This window comes from Haliotis rufescens, unplaced genomic scaffold, assembly GCF_023055435.1.
Source record: "Haliotis rufescens isolate VD_foot unplaced genomic scaffold, xgHalRufe1.0.p SCAF_15, whole genome shotgun sequence".
NCBI lineage: Eukaryota > Metazoa > Mollusca > Gastropoda > Lepetellida > Haliotidae > Haliotis > Haliotis rufescens.
Genome location: NW_025963835.1, coordinates 17,807,806 through 17,826,127, shown reverse-complemented (window position 1 = coordinate 17,826,127; position 18,322 = coordinate 17,807,806). Strand labels below are relative to the sequence as shown.

Genomic DNA, 18,322 nt, shown 5'->3' with positions numbered 1-18,322 from the left:
CACACGTGCATGCACGTCGCTATATAAGTCCAATAATCTTGGACGCGACGTTAAACCCAATTTCACCTCACCTATAAACACAAGGGCTTAAATCTAGGTTTGAACACAAGGGCTTTAATCTAGGTTATAAACACAAGGGCTTTAATCTAGGTTATAAACACAAGGGCTTAAATCTAAGTTATAAACACAAGGGCTTAAATCTAGGTTATAAACACAAGGGCTTTAATCTAGGTTATAAACACAAGGGCTTTAATCTAGGCACAAGGGCTTTAATCTAGGTTATAAACACAAGGACTATAATCTTCAGCCCAAACACAGACGTACCTTTATTGCACAAGTTGTGTATGTCCCTGAACACTTCACCCCACTGCTGTCTGAGGGGATGTGACGGTACTGTTGTACATTCGTCAATGTGTTCATCGTAACACTCCGTGTGATTGTTGCCACTAATTACAACCCTGAAATGATAGGTTTCGCAATATGTGTCAGTGTCAACATATACTGAGATAATAAGGTGGTCATCACAAGATAACTTCCGAATCCGAGTCTAATGTTCTTATGGTATGATCCGATTGCCTGAGACAACAGAACCAATTGAAGAGAAGAATCTGGTTTGGAGACATTCAGATGACCCTCGTCCTTGACCGGCATTGTTCGATTTTAACCGATGGCCCATTCTAAGATGCAATCGCCATGTGTAGGAACATCGTGCGTTTCTTCTTTATCCAGAAACCAAATACATAAGTATAGAAGTGGATCGGATATAGTAATGTCTGGTGTCTTGTAGTGAGTGAGTAAATGTTGTTTAACGCCGCATTTATCAATCTTCCATCTGCATGAAAATAATTGAGCCGGAGTTTGAGATAAGATGCTCATTTGCGTATAATACGCATTAAATAAACTGCAATACGCAGACAAATCAAATCCTAGTGCTCAAATACGCAAGAAATACGGTATTGAAATAAAATCAATGCGTATATAACAATTATTAGATAAAACGATTGCGTATATTACAACTGTTAGATAAAATGAGTGTGTATCAGCCGATCGCGAGATTCACTAACAGTTCCATTCGGAAAAAACGTCTGCGACAAACACAGTGATAAATGCCAATTGAAAAGCACATCGGGCCTAGTCAACGTACATGTTATATCTTGAATAGCCGCTGATTGGTGATTCAAGAATTACCGCCTTTCTTACAATTCTAGGTTTTGCAAACAAAAATGGCTTCCCGGAGCGGGAGTCCCAAACAGACGCAGACGGGTATACTACTATTCGTATAGTTTATAATTTACAGGGATTGTTACGAACTCGATTTTCAAGTTGAAATGTTGGGAGAGTGACGTCATTTCCGAAATTAAATGAGGCGAAGAGGTCTAGGGTATTTCGGAATGGAGATGTATTACCCTGGATAAACGGTATGGCTTTATCACAGTGGCATTTAAATAACGGAGCCGGGTCAAGGCAAACTAGTGTATGATCAACATTTGGTCCGCTCCATTGGGATTGATAACACACATAAAACGTCGTATAACCCCACTCACTCACTCACTCACTCACTGATACATTTTCATTCAAAAATACGTCCACTCTCGCTAACCGACCATACTCCATCTTCCCGTTAACTGACTATGAAAGTCCACCTTCCACCCTTGCCGAACTAGGCTGGAATTCCGGAGTTACATTTTGGCTGGACTAACGACATGGATTTCAATAAGCAGATTTCGGTGTGTACCGTCAACTGGGCGTCGACATATATTTGGCAAATCTGTTCACGTTTTTAATCAAGGTGTTCAAGTGATTGGATGCACGTCGCAGGGTAAGATCCCGTGATCGGGTGGTCAGGCACCGTTGACGTGGATGATGCATATTGTATCCAAATTGCGTGGATCGATGCTCATGATATCAATCACTGGATTGTATGGTCCAGACTCGATTATTTACAGACAGACGTCACTTCGCTGGAATATTGCAACAACAAACAAACAAACAAAACTAACCGAATATCTCAAGACGCGGTACACTTACAAACATAAATCGTCCAGATACAGAGTACTTGATCGGTCAACATAGCTACCGAGGGTGGTGTCATACTGTCTCTGGACATGTGATTGGCAGGTGCGAGCTCGTTGACAGGCATCGTCCTGACAAAGCCTGTGGTTCTTCAGGTAGTCGTACCGGTAGAGGATGAGGGGGATGAGGGTGTGGAACTGATCACACGGCTTGGCGGGGTAGCTGTTTAAACACTTGCTGAAGTTGCGATGAGCCCTGAAATTCAGTGGACTATTATTGTCTAACGGCATCATCACAATTAAGTTCACTCACACTTCAGTAGAATACCATTTCACTAAATACTATAGCTAACACCTGTTTTCGGACTGTTTATTCTCCAGCACTGACGCTCTATATATTTGCTTATACACCGTGTGCGCTTCCCAAAGGGATAGATGTAGAATTTACTTTATGTAAACATACGAAAACGATTAACGAAACAAAAATCGTAAACTTGCGTGTATATTTTGTATAAATCTGTGTCATAATAACATTCCAGTTGGACAGATACACAGTATGTAGTCCGTAGCGGGAGACAAGTGAAGAATATCGTGTTAGAATAAAATACATCTTAGCAATCATGGATGGGCATCATAGTATGATGGGGTTCACAGAGTAACATCTCAGCAGGATAGTGTCGCATTATAACTGAGAAGTATAGCACCATAGCAAGATAGTATAGCATCATAGCAAGATAGTATAGCATCATAGCAAGAGAACATAGCACCTTAGCAAGAGACTATAGCATCATAGCAAAACAGTATAGCATCATAGCAAGAGAACATAGCACCTTAGCAAGAGAGTATAGCATCATAGCAAGATAATATAGCACTATAGCAAGAGAGTATAGCATCATAGCAAGACAGTATAGCATCATAGCAAGAGAACATAGCACCTTAGCAAGAGAGTATAGCATCATAGCAAGATAGTATAGTACCATAGCAAGAGAACATAGCACCTTAGCAAGAGAGTATAGCATCATAGCAAGATAGTATAGCACCATAGCAAGAGAACATAGTATCTTAGCAAGAGAGTATAGCATCATAGCAAGACAGTATAGCATCATAGCAGGAGAACATAGCACCTTAGCAAGAGAGTATAGCATCATAGCGAGATAGTATAGCATCATAGCAAGAGAACATAGCACCTTAGCAAGAGAGTATAGCATCATAGCAAGATAGTATAGCACCATAGCAAGAGAACATAGCATCTTAGCAAGAGAGTATAGCATCATAGCAAGACAGTATCGCATCATAGCAAGACAGTATAGCATCATAGCAAGAAAGTATAGCATCATAGCAAGACAGTATAGCATCATAGCAAGACAGTCTAGCATCATAGCAAGACAGTATAGCATCATAGCAAGAAAATATAGCATCATAGCAAGAAAGTATAGCATCATAGCAAGACAGTATACCATCATAGCAAGAAAGTATAGCATCATAGCAAGACAGTATCGCATCATAGCAAGAGAATATAGCATCATAGCAAGACAGTATCGCATCATAGCAAGAAAGTATAGCATCATAGCAAGACAGTATCGCATCATAGCAAGAAAGTATAGCATCATAGCAAGACAGTATAGCATCATAGCAAGACAGTCTAGCATCATAGCAAGACAGTATCGCATCATAGCAAGAAAATATAGCATCATAGCAAGAAAGTATAGCATCATAGCAAGACAGTATACCATCATAGCAAGAAAGTATAGCATCATAGCAAGACAGTATCGCATCATAGCAAGAAAATATAGCATCATAGCAAGACAGTATCGCATCATAGCAAGAAAGTCGAGCATCATAGCAAGACTGTATCGCATCATAGCAAGACAGTATCGCATCATAGCAAGACAGTCTAGCATCATAACAAGACAGTATCGCATCATAGCAAGACAGTATCGCATCATAGCAAGAAAGTATAGCATCATAGCAAGACAGTATCGCATCATAGCAAGAAAGTATAGCATCATAGCAAGACACTATCGCATCATAGCAAGACAGTATAGCATCATAGCAAGACAGTATAGCATCATAGCAAGACAGTATAGCACCATAGCAAGAAAGTATAGCATCATAGCAAGACAGTATCGCATCATAGCAAGACAGTATCACATCATAGCAAGAAAGTATAGCATCATAGCAAGACAGTATAGCATCATAGCAAGAAAGTATAGCATCATAGCAAGACAGTATCGCATCATAGCAAGACAGTATCACATCATAGCAAGAAAGTATAGCATCATAGCAAGACAGTATCGCATCATAGCAAGACAGTATCGCATCATAGCAAGAAAGTATAGCATCATAGCAAGACAGTATAGCATCATAGCAAGACAGTATCGCATCATAGCAAGACAGTATCGCATCATAGCAAGACAGTATAGCATCATAGCAAGAAAGTATAGCATCATAGCAAGACAGTATAGCATCATAGCAAGAGAATATAGCATCATAGCAAGAAAGTATAGCATCATAGCAAGACAGTATCACATCATAGCAAGAAAGTATAGCATCATAGCAAGACAGTATCGCATCATAGCAAGATAGTTTAGCATCATAGCAAGACAGTTTAGCATCATAGCAAGACAGTATCGCATCATAGCAAGATGCTATAGCATAAAAGCAGGGCAGTACGAGTATGGCAACATACGAAGATACGTGCATAAATCACACTTACGGGCAGACGTTGGATACGTCATAATTTTCTAAGAAAGTATAGCAGTTTTTCAGAATGTTCACTGTCTCGTCGAGGTTAGGACAATCTGCAAGACAAATTTCAAAAACCTATAAACGATTTTATGAATATTTCTGTTTTTGAAAGGCACAATAAACCTTGGAATAAATGTCCAATCTGACGGGTAAAGTTTGTCGTATAAACTTCTCTTTTTTCGTAAAATTACCCCATGGTGTTAAAGCGGTTGGAACTACCGCACTCTCGGTGGCGTCTCTGCCAGGTCAATATGACGTCATGATAACACACAAATTTCGATAAGATTCGTATTTGTAAGTTTAAGGAATTCCCGGTGATGTGATTGGTTTATTTGCTGCTCACATGACCCGTTCATATTTCAACAAACGGGTGATCTGACAGGTCAATATGAGGTCATATGATAACACACAAATTTCGACAATATTCGTATTTGTAAGTTTAAGGAATTTCCGGTCATGTGGTTGGTTTATTTGCTGCTCACATGACCCGTTCATATTTCAACAAACGGGTGATCTGACAGGTCAATATGAGGTCATGATGACACACAAATATCATTGGTTAATGCGTAAACGGGTGACGACATTGTAAACACCCATCCACCTGGACCGTTTGTCTATAATGATCCACGAAACGATTTATACCCCGTTCACATACGCCTCTATACATATGTGTGTATATGTGCATACGTGTGTAGCAATACATACATATGAGTATACTCGTCATGTGAACGCTTTTACTCATGTGTGTATATTTAGTCCAGGAGCACATTTGCATCATGTCTGGAGCAGGTGCAAATGTAAATTTGCACTGTGTGTATATGTTGCAATGTGAACGTTTATATTAACGTAAGAGGATGATCTAAGTAATATCAGTTCTTTTGCCAACACCGAAGAAATTGTCAACAGTTGCCAACTTGTATGCGTTGCTTTTCATGTGAGCGCATAGTAAATTTACATACACATATTCGTCAGGTTGTTTTCCAATCAAAGTTGAATGAGAAGAGAGTAACTTCACCGAACATTTTCGCGTGAAGCAACATGTTTGATTTAATTCAATGTAATTTAATGTATTTCTACACACATGTGTGCTATACCCACATATGTATAGAGGCGCATGTGAACGGGGTATTACACAATTTACATACTTTATTTACACACCTAAGTTGATTTTTATGTGAACGCATAATGCATTTACCAAAACACGCGTATGTATAGTTACACGTGCAAAATTACTTACGTTTGTAAATGTTGTGCATGTGAACGGGATATTAGTCACGGTAGGGCTTTAAATATCCCTATTCAATAGGTGGAACAAATACCGTACGCCTCTAGTGTACATTTACGAGGGCAAACGTGGTGCATGTAAACAGATGTTGCATACGACTCTGTCAACAAAGGACAAAAAGATGTGTTCGAATGAAATGGCGTATCAGGCGCATTCGTGACAAACTCGTGTTATTTCGGGACAAGCCGAATAGCGACTCGTAACTTCTCGTGGCCATTTTTGCGACTGGGTTCCGTCTAAGCGCAAACGGGCATAGCTAAAAGAATTGTCAACTCGTTGCGTAATGATTCACGTATATTTCCTCCATGTCATATATATGTGGCCGATGTAGGTTTTGTATATATTTGTTTTCATTTCATTTCAAGTTTTTATATGTATTTATTAAATATAACTAGTTGTTAGTTTCACTCAGCTATAACAAAGTGTATCTGACCCGTATCACCTACTAATTGCCCAATGGCCAGAAGCTTCGTATGCTGATTGGCCAAGCTAAGACCCATTGTTAAACTACATGCTTTTATTACACTGCATACTCTCTCAGATCAGAAAAAGGGTAAAGACGTAATCTTAAATCAGGCGAGTTTAATGACTATAATCTCCATTTTGTGTTGTTTTGAAATAATACAGTATCTTTCAAGTGTTATATTAAGAAACTAAATGTATGTAAACTAATATAAATGTTGGTTATGTCCAATTATTTAAATCTGCATAAGGTAAGCTAAACAACCATAATTTATCACTAAAATATATTCTATCACTTCTATGAAATATGTGTGAAAGTGTTTACTTCAAGAATGTTTTAAAAAGCTTTGTAATGTACAGATTCAGATGGGATACATGCGAATCATTGTAAATAAAATGTGTATATTACTTTGTTCAATATGTTAAATGTTAAATAGTGTTTTAGTCTATGTATTATTTATTCAGATCAATGACTATGGTGTTGCCATAATTGTGGCAGTGGGGATCCACACCCTTATCACCTACAGGGTCATTCGTGACCAACTCGTGGTATTCCGGGACAAGCCGAATAGCGACTCGTGCCCCTCTCATGGCCATTTTTGCGACTAGGTTCCGTCTTAGCGCAAACGGGCATACCTAAAACAATTGTCAACTCGTTGCGTAATGGTTCACATATATTTCCCCATATAATATATATTTTACTGATGTAATTTAAAGGACATCGGGACATGCGGAATTATACAGTATGATTGAACACATTTAACTGTGTCGTGGGTATATTTTTAGATGCAAGACATATGTAAAATCAAAAATTATTTCTGAGGGATTATTTGACAAAGAACTCGAAATCATACGCGCATTCTGATTGGTTTGTCGTATTTTCGCACATAACATTCATCGAGTGGGGGACGAGTCTTCTTGCAGGTTACGGAAAGGGGCGAGTGGTGACGAATGCTACAGGGTATGCATTGCAATGTTTATGTTTGTCTAGGTCTTCAGATGTAATCTAAATGTTACGACCACATTTAATGTAATATCATAATATTATTCATTTCTGTCTTAAAGTATTGTATATGTTTATACAGAATGTGTAAGCGTTATGTATTTATATTGTGTATATATTATACAGCCAAATGAAAGAGAAGGAGTTATCTCCCTTGGATGCCAGTATTGTGTAGAATGTATATTACTGTATATGTTCTAGTATAATCGTTTAGCGTACAGTCTATCTGGTATTTTAATGGATGACTGATATATGTAATACTTGTAATAAGCCTATGCTATGTATCTGGCATTAATGATAATGTTGTACCTATTATTTATCATTTCCCTATGTGTTTCTGGGTGTCTGATTTCTTAGATCTTTGATCTTACACAAAAAAGCATCGCAATAAAGACTACAACCCCGTAGCACGTGTTTGTTCACTGTGAAAAGACATACACTCAACTGTTACATATATTCCAGATGCAATTTAGAACACATCGGGATTTATACAGTAGGATTGAACACTTTTAACTGTATCTAGGGTATATTATAATTATGTAAAATCAAAAATTATTCCTCAGGGATTCATTGACAGAAGTACGGGAAGTCATACGCGCATTCTGATTGGTTTAACGTATTTTCTCACATGACATTCATCAATAGGGGTACGAGTCTTCTTGCATGTTACGGAAAGGGGCGAGTGATGACGAACGTATCCGACGGACAGCTTCTCTCGGGGTGTGTCGTATTTTGAGTTAATGATTGGGTATCAATCACTGGATTGTCTGGTCCAGATTCGATTATTTACAGACGCTGTCGTATAGCTGGAATATTGCTGAGTGCGGCGTTAAACAACAAACATACAACTAAAAACAAACAATGATTACGTATCGGAGTTACGATCGCTAGGTGGTCTGTTGTCCCATGCAACTAACGCAATATGGTACAGTGTGCTGACTCTCACCAGTTAGACAGACGTTCTGGTAGTAGTTTCTGAAGTACGACCCGTCATACAGAGCGTCGTAGATGTCTTCCTTGTACCCGCAGCTGTCGCCGTCAATGTTGTCGGCCAAACACTGCTTACTCTCGCCATACGTCCTGTAAAACAACGCGAAATGACAACAACACTGGCGTTACCAGAGTGAGTGAGTGAGTGAGTTAAAATTTACAATAATCGTTAGATTTCCAGCTAATTCGCGATGGAGACAAGTTATTATTATAATACAGTAAACTACGGTTATAACGAACTCAAAGGGACAACTAATGTTAGTTTGTTATAACCGTAATTCGTTATAAGCATATATACAGAATAGCTACAGCATATAGTCGGGACTAAAAAGTATGTTCGTTATATCCGTTAGTTCGTTATAAGCGTGTTCGTTATAACCGTAGTTTACTGTATTATACATTTACATACCGCATGTATATCCAGTTACTAGGATCTGTCAAATGCGGTTTTATTTGTTCCCCGACCATTGTATCTGTTTGCATTTAAGTTATCATTCTCTACTCCCTGGGGAGGATGCAACCCAAGCTGCCTGTTGGCGCTACAGAGTTTTATATTCAACATATCGGGTACCCATTCCCTGCTGGGTGAACAGAGGCACATTTGAACTAAGTCACTTGCCCAGGGTGACACCACACGTTTTGACACTTGTGTTTCGGGAGTATGTACGTATTCGTGTTTCTACCATCTGGTCATCTACCATCAGATGAGTGGGTTCTTTTTAAGGAACAGAGTCAATGTACTGTACACTAGAGGTGAGGTTTTAATGGGGTCGCGTCCAAGATTATTGCACTTTTATAGCGACGTGCATGCACGTATGTGTGTGTGTGGCTGCTTGTACTAGTCCGGACTTATGCCGATTTATAGTGCTAGCACACTCTACCATTAGACCACGGAGGCGGTCACTGTACACTAGGGATAGTGACAGAACTGTAAGGACCTGTAAACATTGTAGGTCCCAAGTTCTTTTATCATTAAATACCTGTCAGGGAAGTAAAACAGGACATCGTCAGAAAAAGAGCATTTAAGAAGGTGAGCTGGGGCCTGTTCCACAAGGCTATCTTAGTGCTACGATTGTCGTAAGCCTATGTTAAAGTATGGGAGTTACGAAGATCGTAGCACTAAGATCATTTTGTGGAAAGGGGCCCTGGATCGTAAAGGGCCGATCATATATATATTCCAGAGTGTATCGGGTAAATATTTCTCAGTGACAGAAAACTTTTTTCTCTCAATGCATGTCCAAATAAAACATCTCCACATTAAGAGTTTTTTAGGACCCTCGACATATTTTTTCTCAGGCCATCTAGTCAACAATTTAATTTTGAGATATGAACTAACGCAAGATATTTATATTTGTCAGGATTTGGGAGGATAAAGCATTTTTAAAAAAATTCAAGATCCTCCTCCAACACCCCCACGGGGCGGTCGGGTAGCCTAGATGGTTAAAGCGTTCGCTCGTCACGCCGAAGACCCGGGTTCGATTCCCGACATGGGTACATTGTGTGAAGCCCATTTCTGGTGTCCCCCGCCGTGATATTGCTGGAATACTGCTAAAAGCGGCGTAAAACCATACTCACTTACTCACTCACTCCAACATCCCCACACCACCCCTCCAACGCATCAGGTTAGTGAAAGAGGGGCGATTATAGAATTAGTTCCGAAATGTATTGTTCAAAGGGTAAGAAGTTACAAACTATCTATATTCTTGTTTCATCAAAAATCACTTACCTACAAAAGATGGACGGGGTTCCCTGGTCTATGGCGTCCATATTGACCTTCTCCTTGCATGCTTTTATCTCCTTGTAATCCTGGCAGTCTGGCGTGAGATGGAAGAATTGGTAACGTGTATCGTAGCAACCAGACTATTTGAATGAAGCGACAACGAGCATTCGGCTCACTTCATACATACATTTGTTTGTTCGTTTAACGCCGCACTCAGCAATATTCCAGCTATAAGACGACGGTCTCCAAATAATCGAGTCTGGGATATGATGACATGTATCAACCAAGTCAGTGTGCGTGACCACCCGATCCCGTTAGTCGCCTCTTGCGACAAGCTTAGCACCCGTGAAGACCCGGGATAGAATAGGTCTTCAGCAACCCATGCTTGACGTAAAAGGCGACTATGCTCGTAAGAGGCGACTAACGGCATCGGGTGGTCAGTCTCGCTGACTTGGTTGATGCATGTCATCGATCCCAATTGCGTGGATCGATGCTCATGATATCAATAACTGGATTTATCTGGTCCAGACTCGATTATTTACAGACCGTCGAACAACAAACAAACAAGACGACAAGCAATTGTATGTTTGTTTGTTGTTAAACGCCGCACTCAGCTATATGACGGCGGTCTGTAAATATTTGAGTCTGGATCAAGTGATTGATAACATGAGCATCAACTAAGTGAGTGAGCCTGACCGCCCGATCCCGTTAGTCGCCTCTTACGACAAGCATAGTCACCTTTTACGGCAAGCATGGGTTGCTGAAGACCTATTCTACCCCGGATCTCAAACATACATAGTCAAATGAAGAGAAACATACCATTATCACAGAATAGATCGATCTCGTCTGTGATAGAACTCCACCGACTTGCTTGACGTTGAGTGTCGGGATTGTCAGGGCACATGGCTGTGTTCATCGTGTAACAAGTACTGATGTTATTGTTACGCAACGTCAATCTGAAACAGATCATGATATGTTCATAGTATTGTTAAATGAATAAACCTTTAGTTGAGTGAGTGAGTGACTTGGGTTTAACGCCGCTTTGATCAGTGTTCCAGTTGTATCACAGCGTGTCAGCTTCATCTGGGAGGAAAGCTCGAAATGATGCAGGTCTAAGACGTTTACCGCTTTGGCGATACTCGTGGGTATGGTATTTACAAACCTACAATCATAATCGGGGCGAACTGGGATTCGAACCCACATGACATCTGTCGTGCCCAAGGGGCAAAACTCTGCACAGTGTGAGTTGTGTTTAACGCCGCTTTTAACAGTATTCCAGTTATATCACGGCGTGTCAGCTTAATGTGGGAGGAAAGCCCCAAGTGATGCAGGTCTTACACGTTTACCACTTCGGTGAAACCCACTAGCACGGGGTTAGCACGGGTATGGTGCTGACAAACCTAGAAACAGAATCGGGGCGAACCGGGATTCGAACCCACAATCATAGGTTTCTGGCGTGTCCAAGGGACGCAACTCTGCACAGTGAATTGCGGCGCCACTCGTTCCCCCAATCTTTTAGGTGAGGTGAGGTGAAAAGGAGTTTACATCGCGTTTGCGTGTTGTTACATAACACCAATTTCAGTATATGTTGGCATTTTTAAAATTTTAAGGCAAACGTGAAGTATATCTTTAATTACGATGAAAGTTAGAATTTAGTCACTGTATGAGTAATTCAATTTTGCCCTCATGGGAATTCTAGGTCCCCGAAGCCCATGGTCATACGAATTTCATTGGCTTCCTGTACAACTGCACATCAACTTTCAATTTCCCTGTTTTGCCTATCAGTGCCACTCTCAAACAGCTCCATCATATCTCTGTGACCTTCACCCTGCATTCCAGCATGTCTCGGTCACCTTCACCCAACATGCCATCCACATCTCTCTGTTCTGAATCACGTCTACCTCTTGTGCTTCAAGTTACGCTTGGTACTCATAGACATCCATCTTTCTCCAATGCAGTAACACATCAATGGAACAATCTTCTCCTCGAACTTCGGGACCATTATTATACAACCTTGTAGTAGTAGTAGTAGAAGTGGTAGTAGTAGTAGTAGTAGTAGTGGTAGTAGAAGTGGTAGTAGTAGTAGTAGTAGTAGTGGTAGTGGTAGTAGTAGTAGTAGTAGTAGTAGTAGTAGTAGTAGTATTGTAGTAGTTGTAGTAGTAGTAGTAGTGGTAGTAGTATTGGTAGTAGTAGTAGTGGTAGTAGTAGTAGTAGTAGTGGTAGTAGTATTGGTAGTAGTAGTAGTGGTAGTAGTAGTAGTAGTTGTAGTAGTAGTAGTAGTAGTGGTAGTAGTAGTGGTAGTAGTAGTAGTGGTAGTAGTAGTAGTAGAAGTAGAAGTGGTAGTAGTAGTAGTAGTAGTAGTAGTGGTAGTAGAAGTGGTAGTAGTAGTAGTAGTAGTGGTAGTGGTAGTAGTAGTAGTAGTAGTAGTAGTATTGTAGTAGTAGTAGTATTGGTAGTAGTAGTAGTAGTTGTATTGGTAGTAGTATTGGTAGTAGTAGTAGTGGTAGTAGTAGTAGTAGTAGTAGTAGTAGTAGTAGTAGTATTGGTAGTAGTATTGGTAGTAGTAGTAGTAGTAGTAGTAGTAGTAGTAGTAGTAGTGGTAGTAGTAGTAGTACATGACATTCGGGTACGCTACAAGTTCCTTTATGCTGGTCGTAAGAGGCGACTAAATGGATCGGGTGGCCGGTTGGTTGCGTGTCATCGTAACCCCGACGGTATGGGATGCTGCTATTAACATCAGCAGTGGCCGTCGTGGTTTGTATTGCCCTGGAACGATCAGGCTGCTATGATAAAGCTGTAGTATTGCTGAGTGCAGCGTTAAACAACAAACGTAAGAGCAGACGAACGTGAGGATTGAATGGTCACAATGCATAACCAGGGTGCCGTTGTACAAAACAACCTGCGTTCGACTGTCGTAAGTCTGTGTTAAGGTATTGATGTTACGATCCCCTTAGCGCTGAGATCGCTTTGTACAACGGCACCCTGGTCTGTTCTATGGTATCGTATACCCGGGCGGGGTTGGTCGCTTCTCACGCTATCCACCATCAGTGTTCCTGCCTTAGAATAATATATAAGTATTTACAGGCGTAAAGCGGCGTAACAGTGTATTCACTCACTCACCAATCTTGCAGTCATAACCCCGGTGCGACATGAGATCTAGAAGCGATCATGCTTCGACTATCTAACGTCTTTGCAACTGCATTCAGGGGTTGAAAAATTATTAAAAATGTTACTTGACCAAGGGCAAGTATGACCAACATTCTCACTTGCCCTATTTTAAAATGTACTAGCCCAAAATAAAGGTAATAAATTCAGTAAAATGTTACTGCTGCAGAACTGAGAATAAAATTCTGAAATTTGAACATCCATCAATAAACGTTCTCTTACGATTGCAAGCGTGTATGTTTGGGTACTTGGAACAAATGCTGCACTTCATGACTTTCGCTGTGTCATCATACGCAACCCAAGGAAACGGTCTTTCCACCCAGCGATGAATGTTCGTTTTCGTTTACATTCGTCATACTTCTTATTCTTTGCCGATATACAACTTTCGGAATTTCCCTCTGCCTTCCTTTTAAGTTCGTCCCCACCGCCAAAGAAACTTAAAATAGACCGCTGAGACATGATCGGCCATGTGCGGTAGTGGCAATATAAATTGTTATTGCAGATACCCCTCTGGGTGCTAATGACGCAAAGGGAGGCTACTCTGTCCTTTACTAGCTTACTCATTTGAATCAACAGATTTACTACAGTGATCCCTCGCTATTGCACTCTTCAATATAGCGCTAACTCGGTTATTGTGTGCGGTAACACATGGTTCCCAAAACTTATATACACTTTTAGTAAACTCAAGTCACTGACACGATGACATTTCCCCATCGCAAACACATTACCACCTGCACGCAACACCGGAAATACCAATCAACAAATTCCGCAATTAAATCCTATTATTACTATCTGGTTATAAAAAAAAACACGTTTGTACCTTGACATATGTTTGTAGCATATTTTATTAATTTTATTTAAAATTTCATTCAATACAGTTTAGATCAATTTTGCCGAAATCGTGCGTAAAGGGGTCGATAGATCGCACAACTCGCCGTTATTTACAGCAACCACGGCCAGCGCCTCGAATGAACTTTAGTTGACAACGAAAAGAAACACATATTAAATAAATGCCATACTTTCACTCGTTAAAAGTCCCGTTTGTTGTAGGTCGACAAAATTATATTTCATCAAAGCTAGGCCTAACGAAGCATCTAAAGTCGGAAAATGTTTCAACCTCGCGTTACAATTTCCAAGAAATTCCATTTCCAAGAAACATGTGCCATATATGGAAGTGTTACTACGATTTAACAATGAAACAAGCCTGGTTCTCGTTGTTGACCTGCCTGACATCGAAATGTATTAATTCCATTGGTTGACTGGCGTAGCTGTATGCAAATTACATTGTCAGTCTGGGACACTAACAAAATATTAGCCAATCAAATACCGTAACATGATCACATGATTACATTCCCGTGAAACTTGACCCAGTTCATTTTGTATGCTCTACTTGTCCACGGGCATGCTAGAAAACGTATATTACACGCCCGACATCTAAACCTTACTTGGCACGGGCGTCGGGCAATGGTATTTTTCAACCCCTGAGACTGCATATATTGGAATTACGATTGTCTTCGCGCAACGACTGTCTCAATTCTTTGCTAAAAATGGGAGTTACGATCGTCTTCGCGCTACGACTGTCTGAAGTCTTTGCTAGAGTATAGGGATTACGGTCGTCTTCGCGCTACGACTGTCTGAAATCTTTGCTAGAGTATAGGGATTACGGTCGTCTTCGCGCTACGACTGTCTGAAATCTTTGCTAGAGTATAGGGATTACGGTCGTCTTCGCGCTACGACTGTCTGAAATCTTTGCTAGAGTATAGGGATTACGGTCGTCTTCGCGCTACGACTGTCTGAAATCTTTGCTAGAGTATAGGGATTACGGTCGTCTTCGCGCTACGACTGTCTGAAATCTTTGCTAGAGTATAGGGATTACGGTCGTCTTCGCGCTACGACTGTCTGAAATCTTTGCTAGAGTATAGGGATTATGGTCGTCTTCGCGCTACGACTGCCTGAAATCTTTGCTAGAGTATAGGGATTACGGTCGTCTTCGCGCTACGACTGTCTGAAATCTTTGCTAGAGTATAGGGATTATGGTCGTCTTCGCGCTACGACTGCCTGAAATCTTTGCTAGAGTATAGGGATTATGGTCGTCTTCGCGCTACGACTGGATGAAGTCTTTGCTAAAATATGGGAGTTACTATCGTCTTAGCTTTAAAGCCATGGGTCGGCTTTAGTGAATTCAGCCTCTGTGAGATAACGAGCTCTTCTGCACAGCGTGCTATGCTGTCCATGTCTTAAAGACTCACGTGCACATTCGAATCTTGTCTTGAACCGTCCTTCCTTCGTCCTTCGTGTCATTCAAGATGGACTCCAGTTCTTCTATACATTCACTGGCCTTGGCAAGGTCACATCTCGCCTGTCCAGAGACAAGGGGGACAACTGCTGCAAAATGAAATACCAGAGATATATCTTAAAAATCAAACAGCTCGTGTTGTATTACTCGTTATACAGCTGACACACTGCCGATATGATGTTAATGTTTTTACTCACTCACCATAAACGCGACCCCGCTTGAAGTTTATCCTGTCGTATTGTATTTAGCGCTCAATTTACTCAAAAGGACAATTTGTCCGAGGCGCATCAAATAGCTGTGCAGAGTTACGTCCCTTAGACGTGCCAGAAACCAATGATCACGGGTTCAAATCATGATTCGCTCTGAACGTTTCTAGGTTTGGCAGCACCATACCTGTGCTCGTGGGTTCCACTAAAGTGGTAAACGTCAAAGACCTGCATCACTTTGCTTCGACATCAAGCTGACACGCCTTGATACAACTAAAATACTGTTCAAAGGGACGCAATTCCACTCATTCACTTGCCCTTTTGAACTAATGATGTTACAAAACCTTGCCGTCCATCAACCTCGATCCCTGGTTTCACAAGCCGATATATAGGATAGCTAAGAACAATGAAGAACGAAGCCTGGTTTATTCAAGAAATAAACGACGTTTGTTGTTCGTACAATAAAAACCCGAGTGGCTTTTTCTCCCTGCAGTGTTTTATATAGATAAACGATTCGTGGTCGTTGTTTATCGTACAATAAAACACTGTTGGAAGAAATATAACTTCTTTCGTTTGAGGGACGAATTAGAACGAAATTATTTTCCCCTAACGTCGGAAAGCACAACCAAGGGGAAATAACCTTGTTCCGTAAGGGGTGTACAATTAAAGGCGCGAATTTAAACCTAATTCATTCTCAGGTGCGGTGCAGTCGGGGCTGGCTATATTAATCATGTTCAGTTATAGCCTAGGCCCTTAGGGAGCCGTTAGGGGGTATCGTGCAGATGTGTCCACAAGCATCAAATCTGGCAGAGGTGTAGACCAATGGGGCCGCCATATTGGCAAAATCCAAGATGGCCGGCAGTCCCTATTGGATTTTGGCCTTACTAAATAACCAAAAGTCATAGGATCATCAATGAAGGCTCTTTTCATAGGTTTTTGACCTAGTTGTGAGAGTGTGGATTTGGGATCTACTCTGATGTGTATGCGCTGACGAGCCATTAGAATACGTGATAAGGCGCCGATGCCTCTGTATATGTATACGTTGGAAATGTGAAGCATCGAGTATAGATTCATGTAAATTTGGATGTGTTGATGGTCATGATGCTTGTGATGTTGCTGATGCTGACGATGTTGATGATAATGTGGATATGTGTTGAAGAATGAACTGTGGTAAGTCAGTGCACTGTACAGTATCCCAATATGTTGTAGTTGTGTTAAGGGAGAGAAACATTATGTACGGCCTCTTTAAGGATGATAATAAAATGTACAAGCTTTAAAATTCTTTACCCGTATTTTGATAATGATGACTCCCTCATTAAAATCCGACCTCGGCAATGTTGGACAAATCCATTTTATACACAGGTGGGTATTTCCCGAAAATTCTCACAATCCTCACGTCGATAACCACACCTTTTCTCCAAATACCGAACAGAGCTTGGAATTTGGCGTGTTTCTATATACGACTGTGACGTCGAATCATCTGATTCGTAAACTGCCGTGCAGATTTAGGTCGATTGCAAGATTTGTAAAGCATGTGTACTGTCAACTTAGCGTCATCAGATATTTTCCAAATGTTTTCATGTTTTTTTGTTAGTAAGACCTGTTTTATTACAAACAGATTCTGATTATCGAGCAGATCGTCTTGGCTTGGCGACGCCATTTTATTTGAAGCAAATGCATGTGACATGAGGGCGGAATCTGACTGGTCAATAGGAGGGACATAGAAGGGGCATAATTCGTAATAGCCACTGGGGGCGCTACGATCGAGCCCAGAAACTCCAGCCTAGTTCGGCAAGGGTGGAAACTAAGTTTAGGGGTGCCCACCATATGTTAATTTACGAAGTTGAGGTGCTCATATGCTTCCAATGCTTGTCATATGTTCGAGTGAAGTATCACGGTGTAAACAAACTGCTTGAGCATATACAGCGCCATATTTTGTTTCAAGGCTGTTGTCGGTGATACCGTAATTCAGATCGACAACCCACTCAAAGAACTAGACTCAACCCATGCCGCTTCACTCGATATATTTGCTAACACATCAAGACGGTCAGGTAGTTTGATCAATCACAGGTGACTCTTAGTCATTTCTATGACCAACAGTTATTTGTCGAAACGGGCGAGCATGTAGGACAAGAATTCGCGGCACAGCTGTACTATACTCTATATAATGGGAAAGTGCAATGTCGTTCACCTGTAGATCATGAACGTTCTGCCTCTAAACCAACTTGTACCACCTTAATATAAACGATCATAGCTGTCTTTTCATATCTTAGATTTAAATATTTTCTGTCTATCAGCATTATAAACAGAACGACAATCTGCACTTTAGTTTCGTCTCTAGTGCTAATTCGCCATGACACACAGTCGTTTAAAATTAGCAATTCTTGAACCAATCTCATTAAAATCAGATCTTAGTTCTCGTTATCGCTTAAACA

The 18,322-nt window shown here is 40.7% G+C and overlaps 1 protein-coding gene across 3 annotated transcripts in view; it reads right to left on the bottom strand.

Annotated features, from left to right (window-relative positions):
• Positions 1-18,322, bottom strand: part of LOC124138664 — a 41,808-nt gene that overhangs the window by 10,474 nt on the left and 13,012 nt on the right. For 2 of the 3 annotated variants that reach the window (XM_046505423.2, XM_046505425.2), the window contains exons 2-8: positions 15,635-15,770; positions 11,040-11,176; positions 10,227-10,314; positions 8,457-8,590; positions 4,729-4,813; positions 2,029-2,268; positions 325-458 (exon numbers count right to left, since the gene is read on the bottom strand). In XM_046505423.2, coding sequence (XP_046361379.2) covers positions 325-458; positions 2,029-2,268; positions 4,729-4,813; positions 8,457-8,590; positions 10,227-10,314; positions 11,040-11,176; positions 15,635-15,770 — 954 coding nt within the window. The remainder of the gene's footprint in view (positions 1-324; positions 459-2,028; positions 2,269-4,728; positions 4,814-8,456; positions 8,591-10,226; positions 10,315-11,039; positions 11,177-15,634; positions 15,771-18,322) is intronic. The other variant, XM_046505424.2, reaches the window with a different exon arrangement.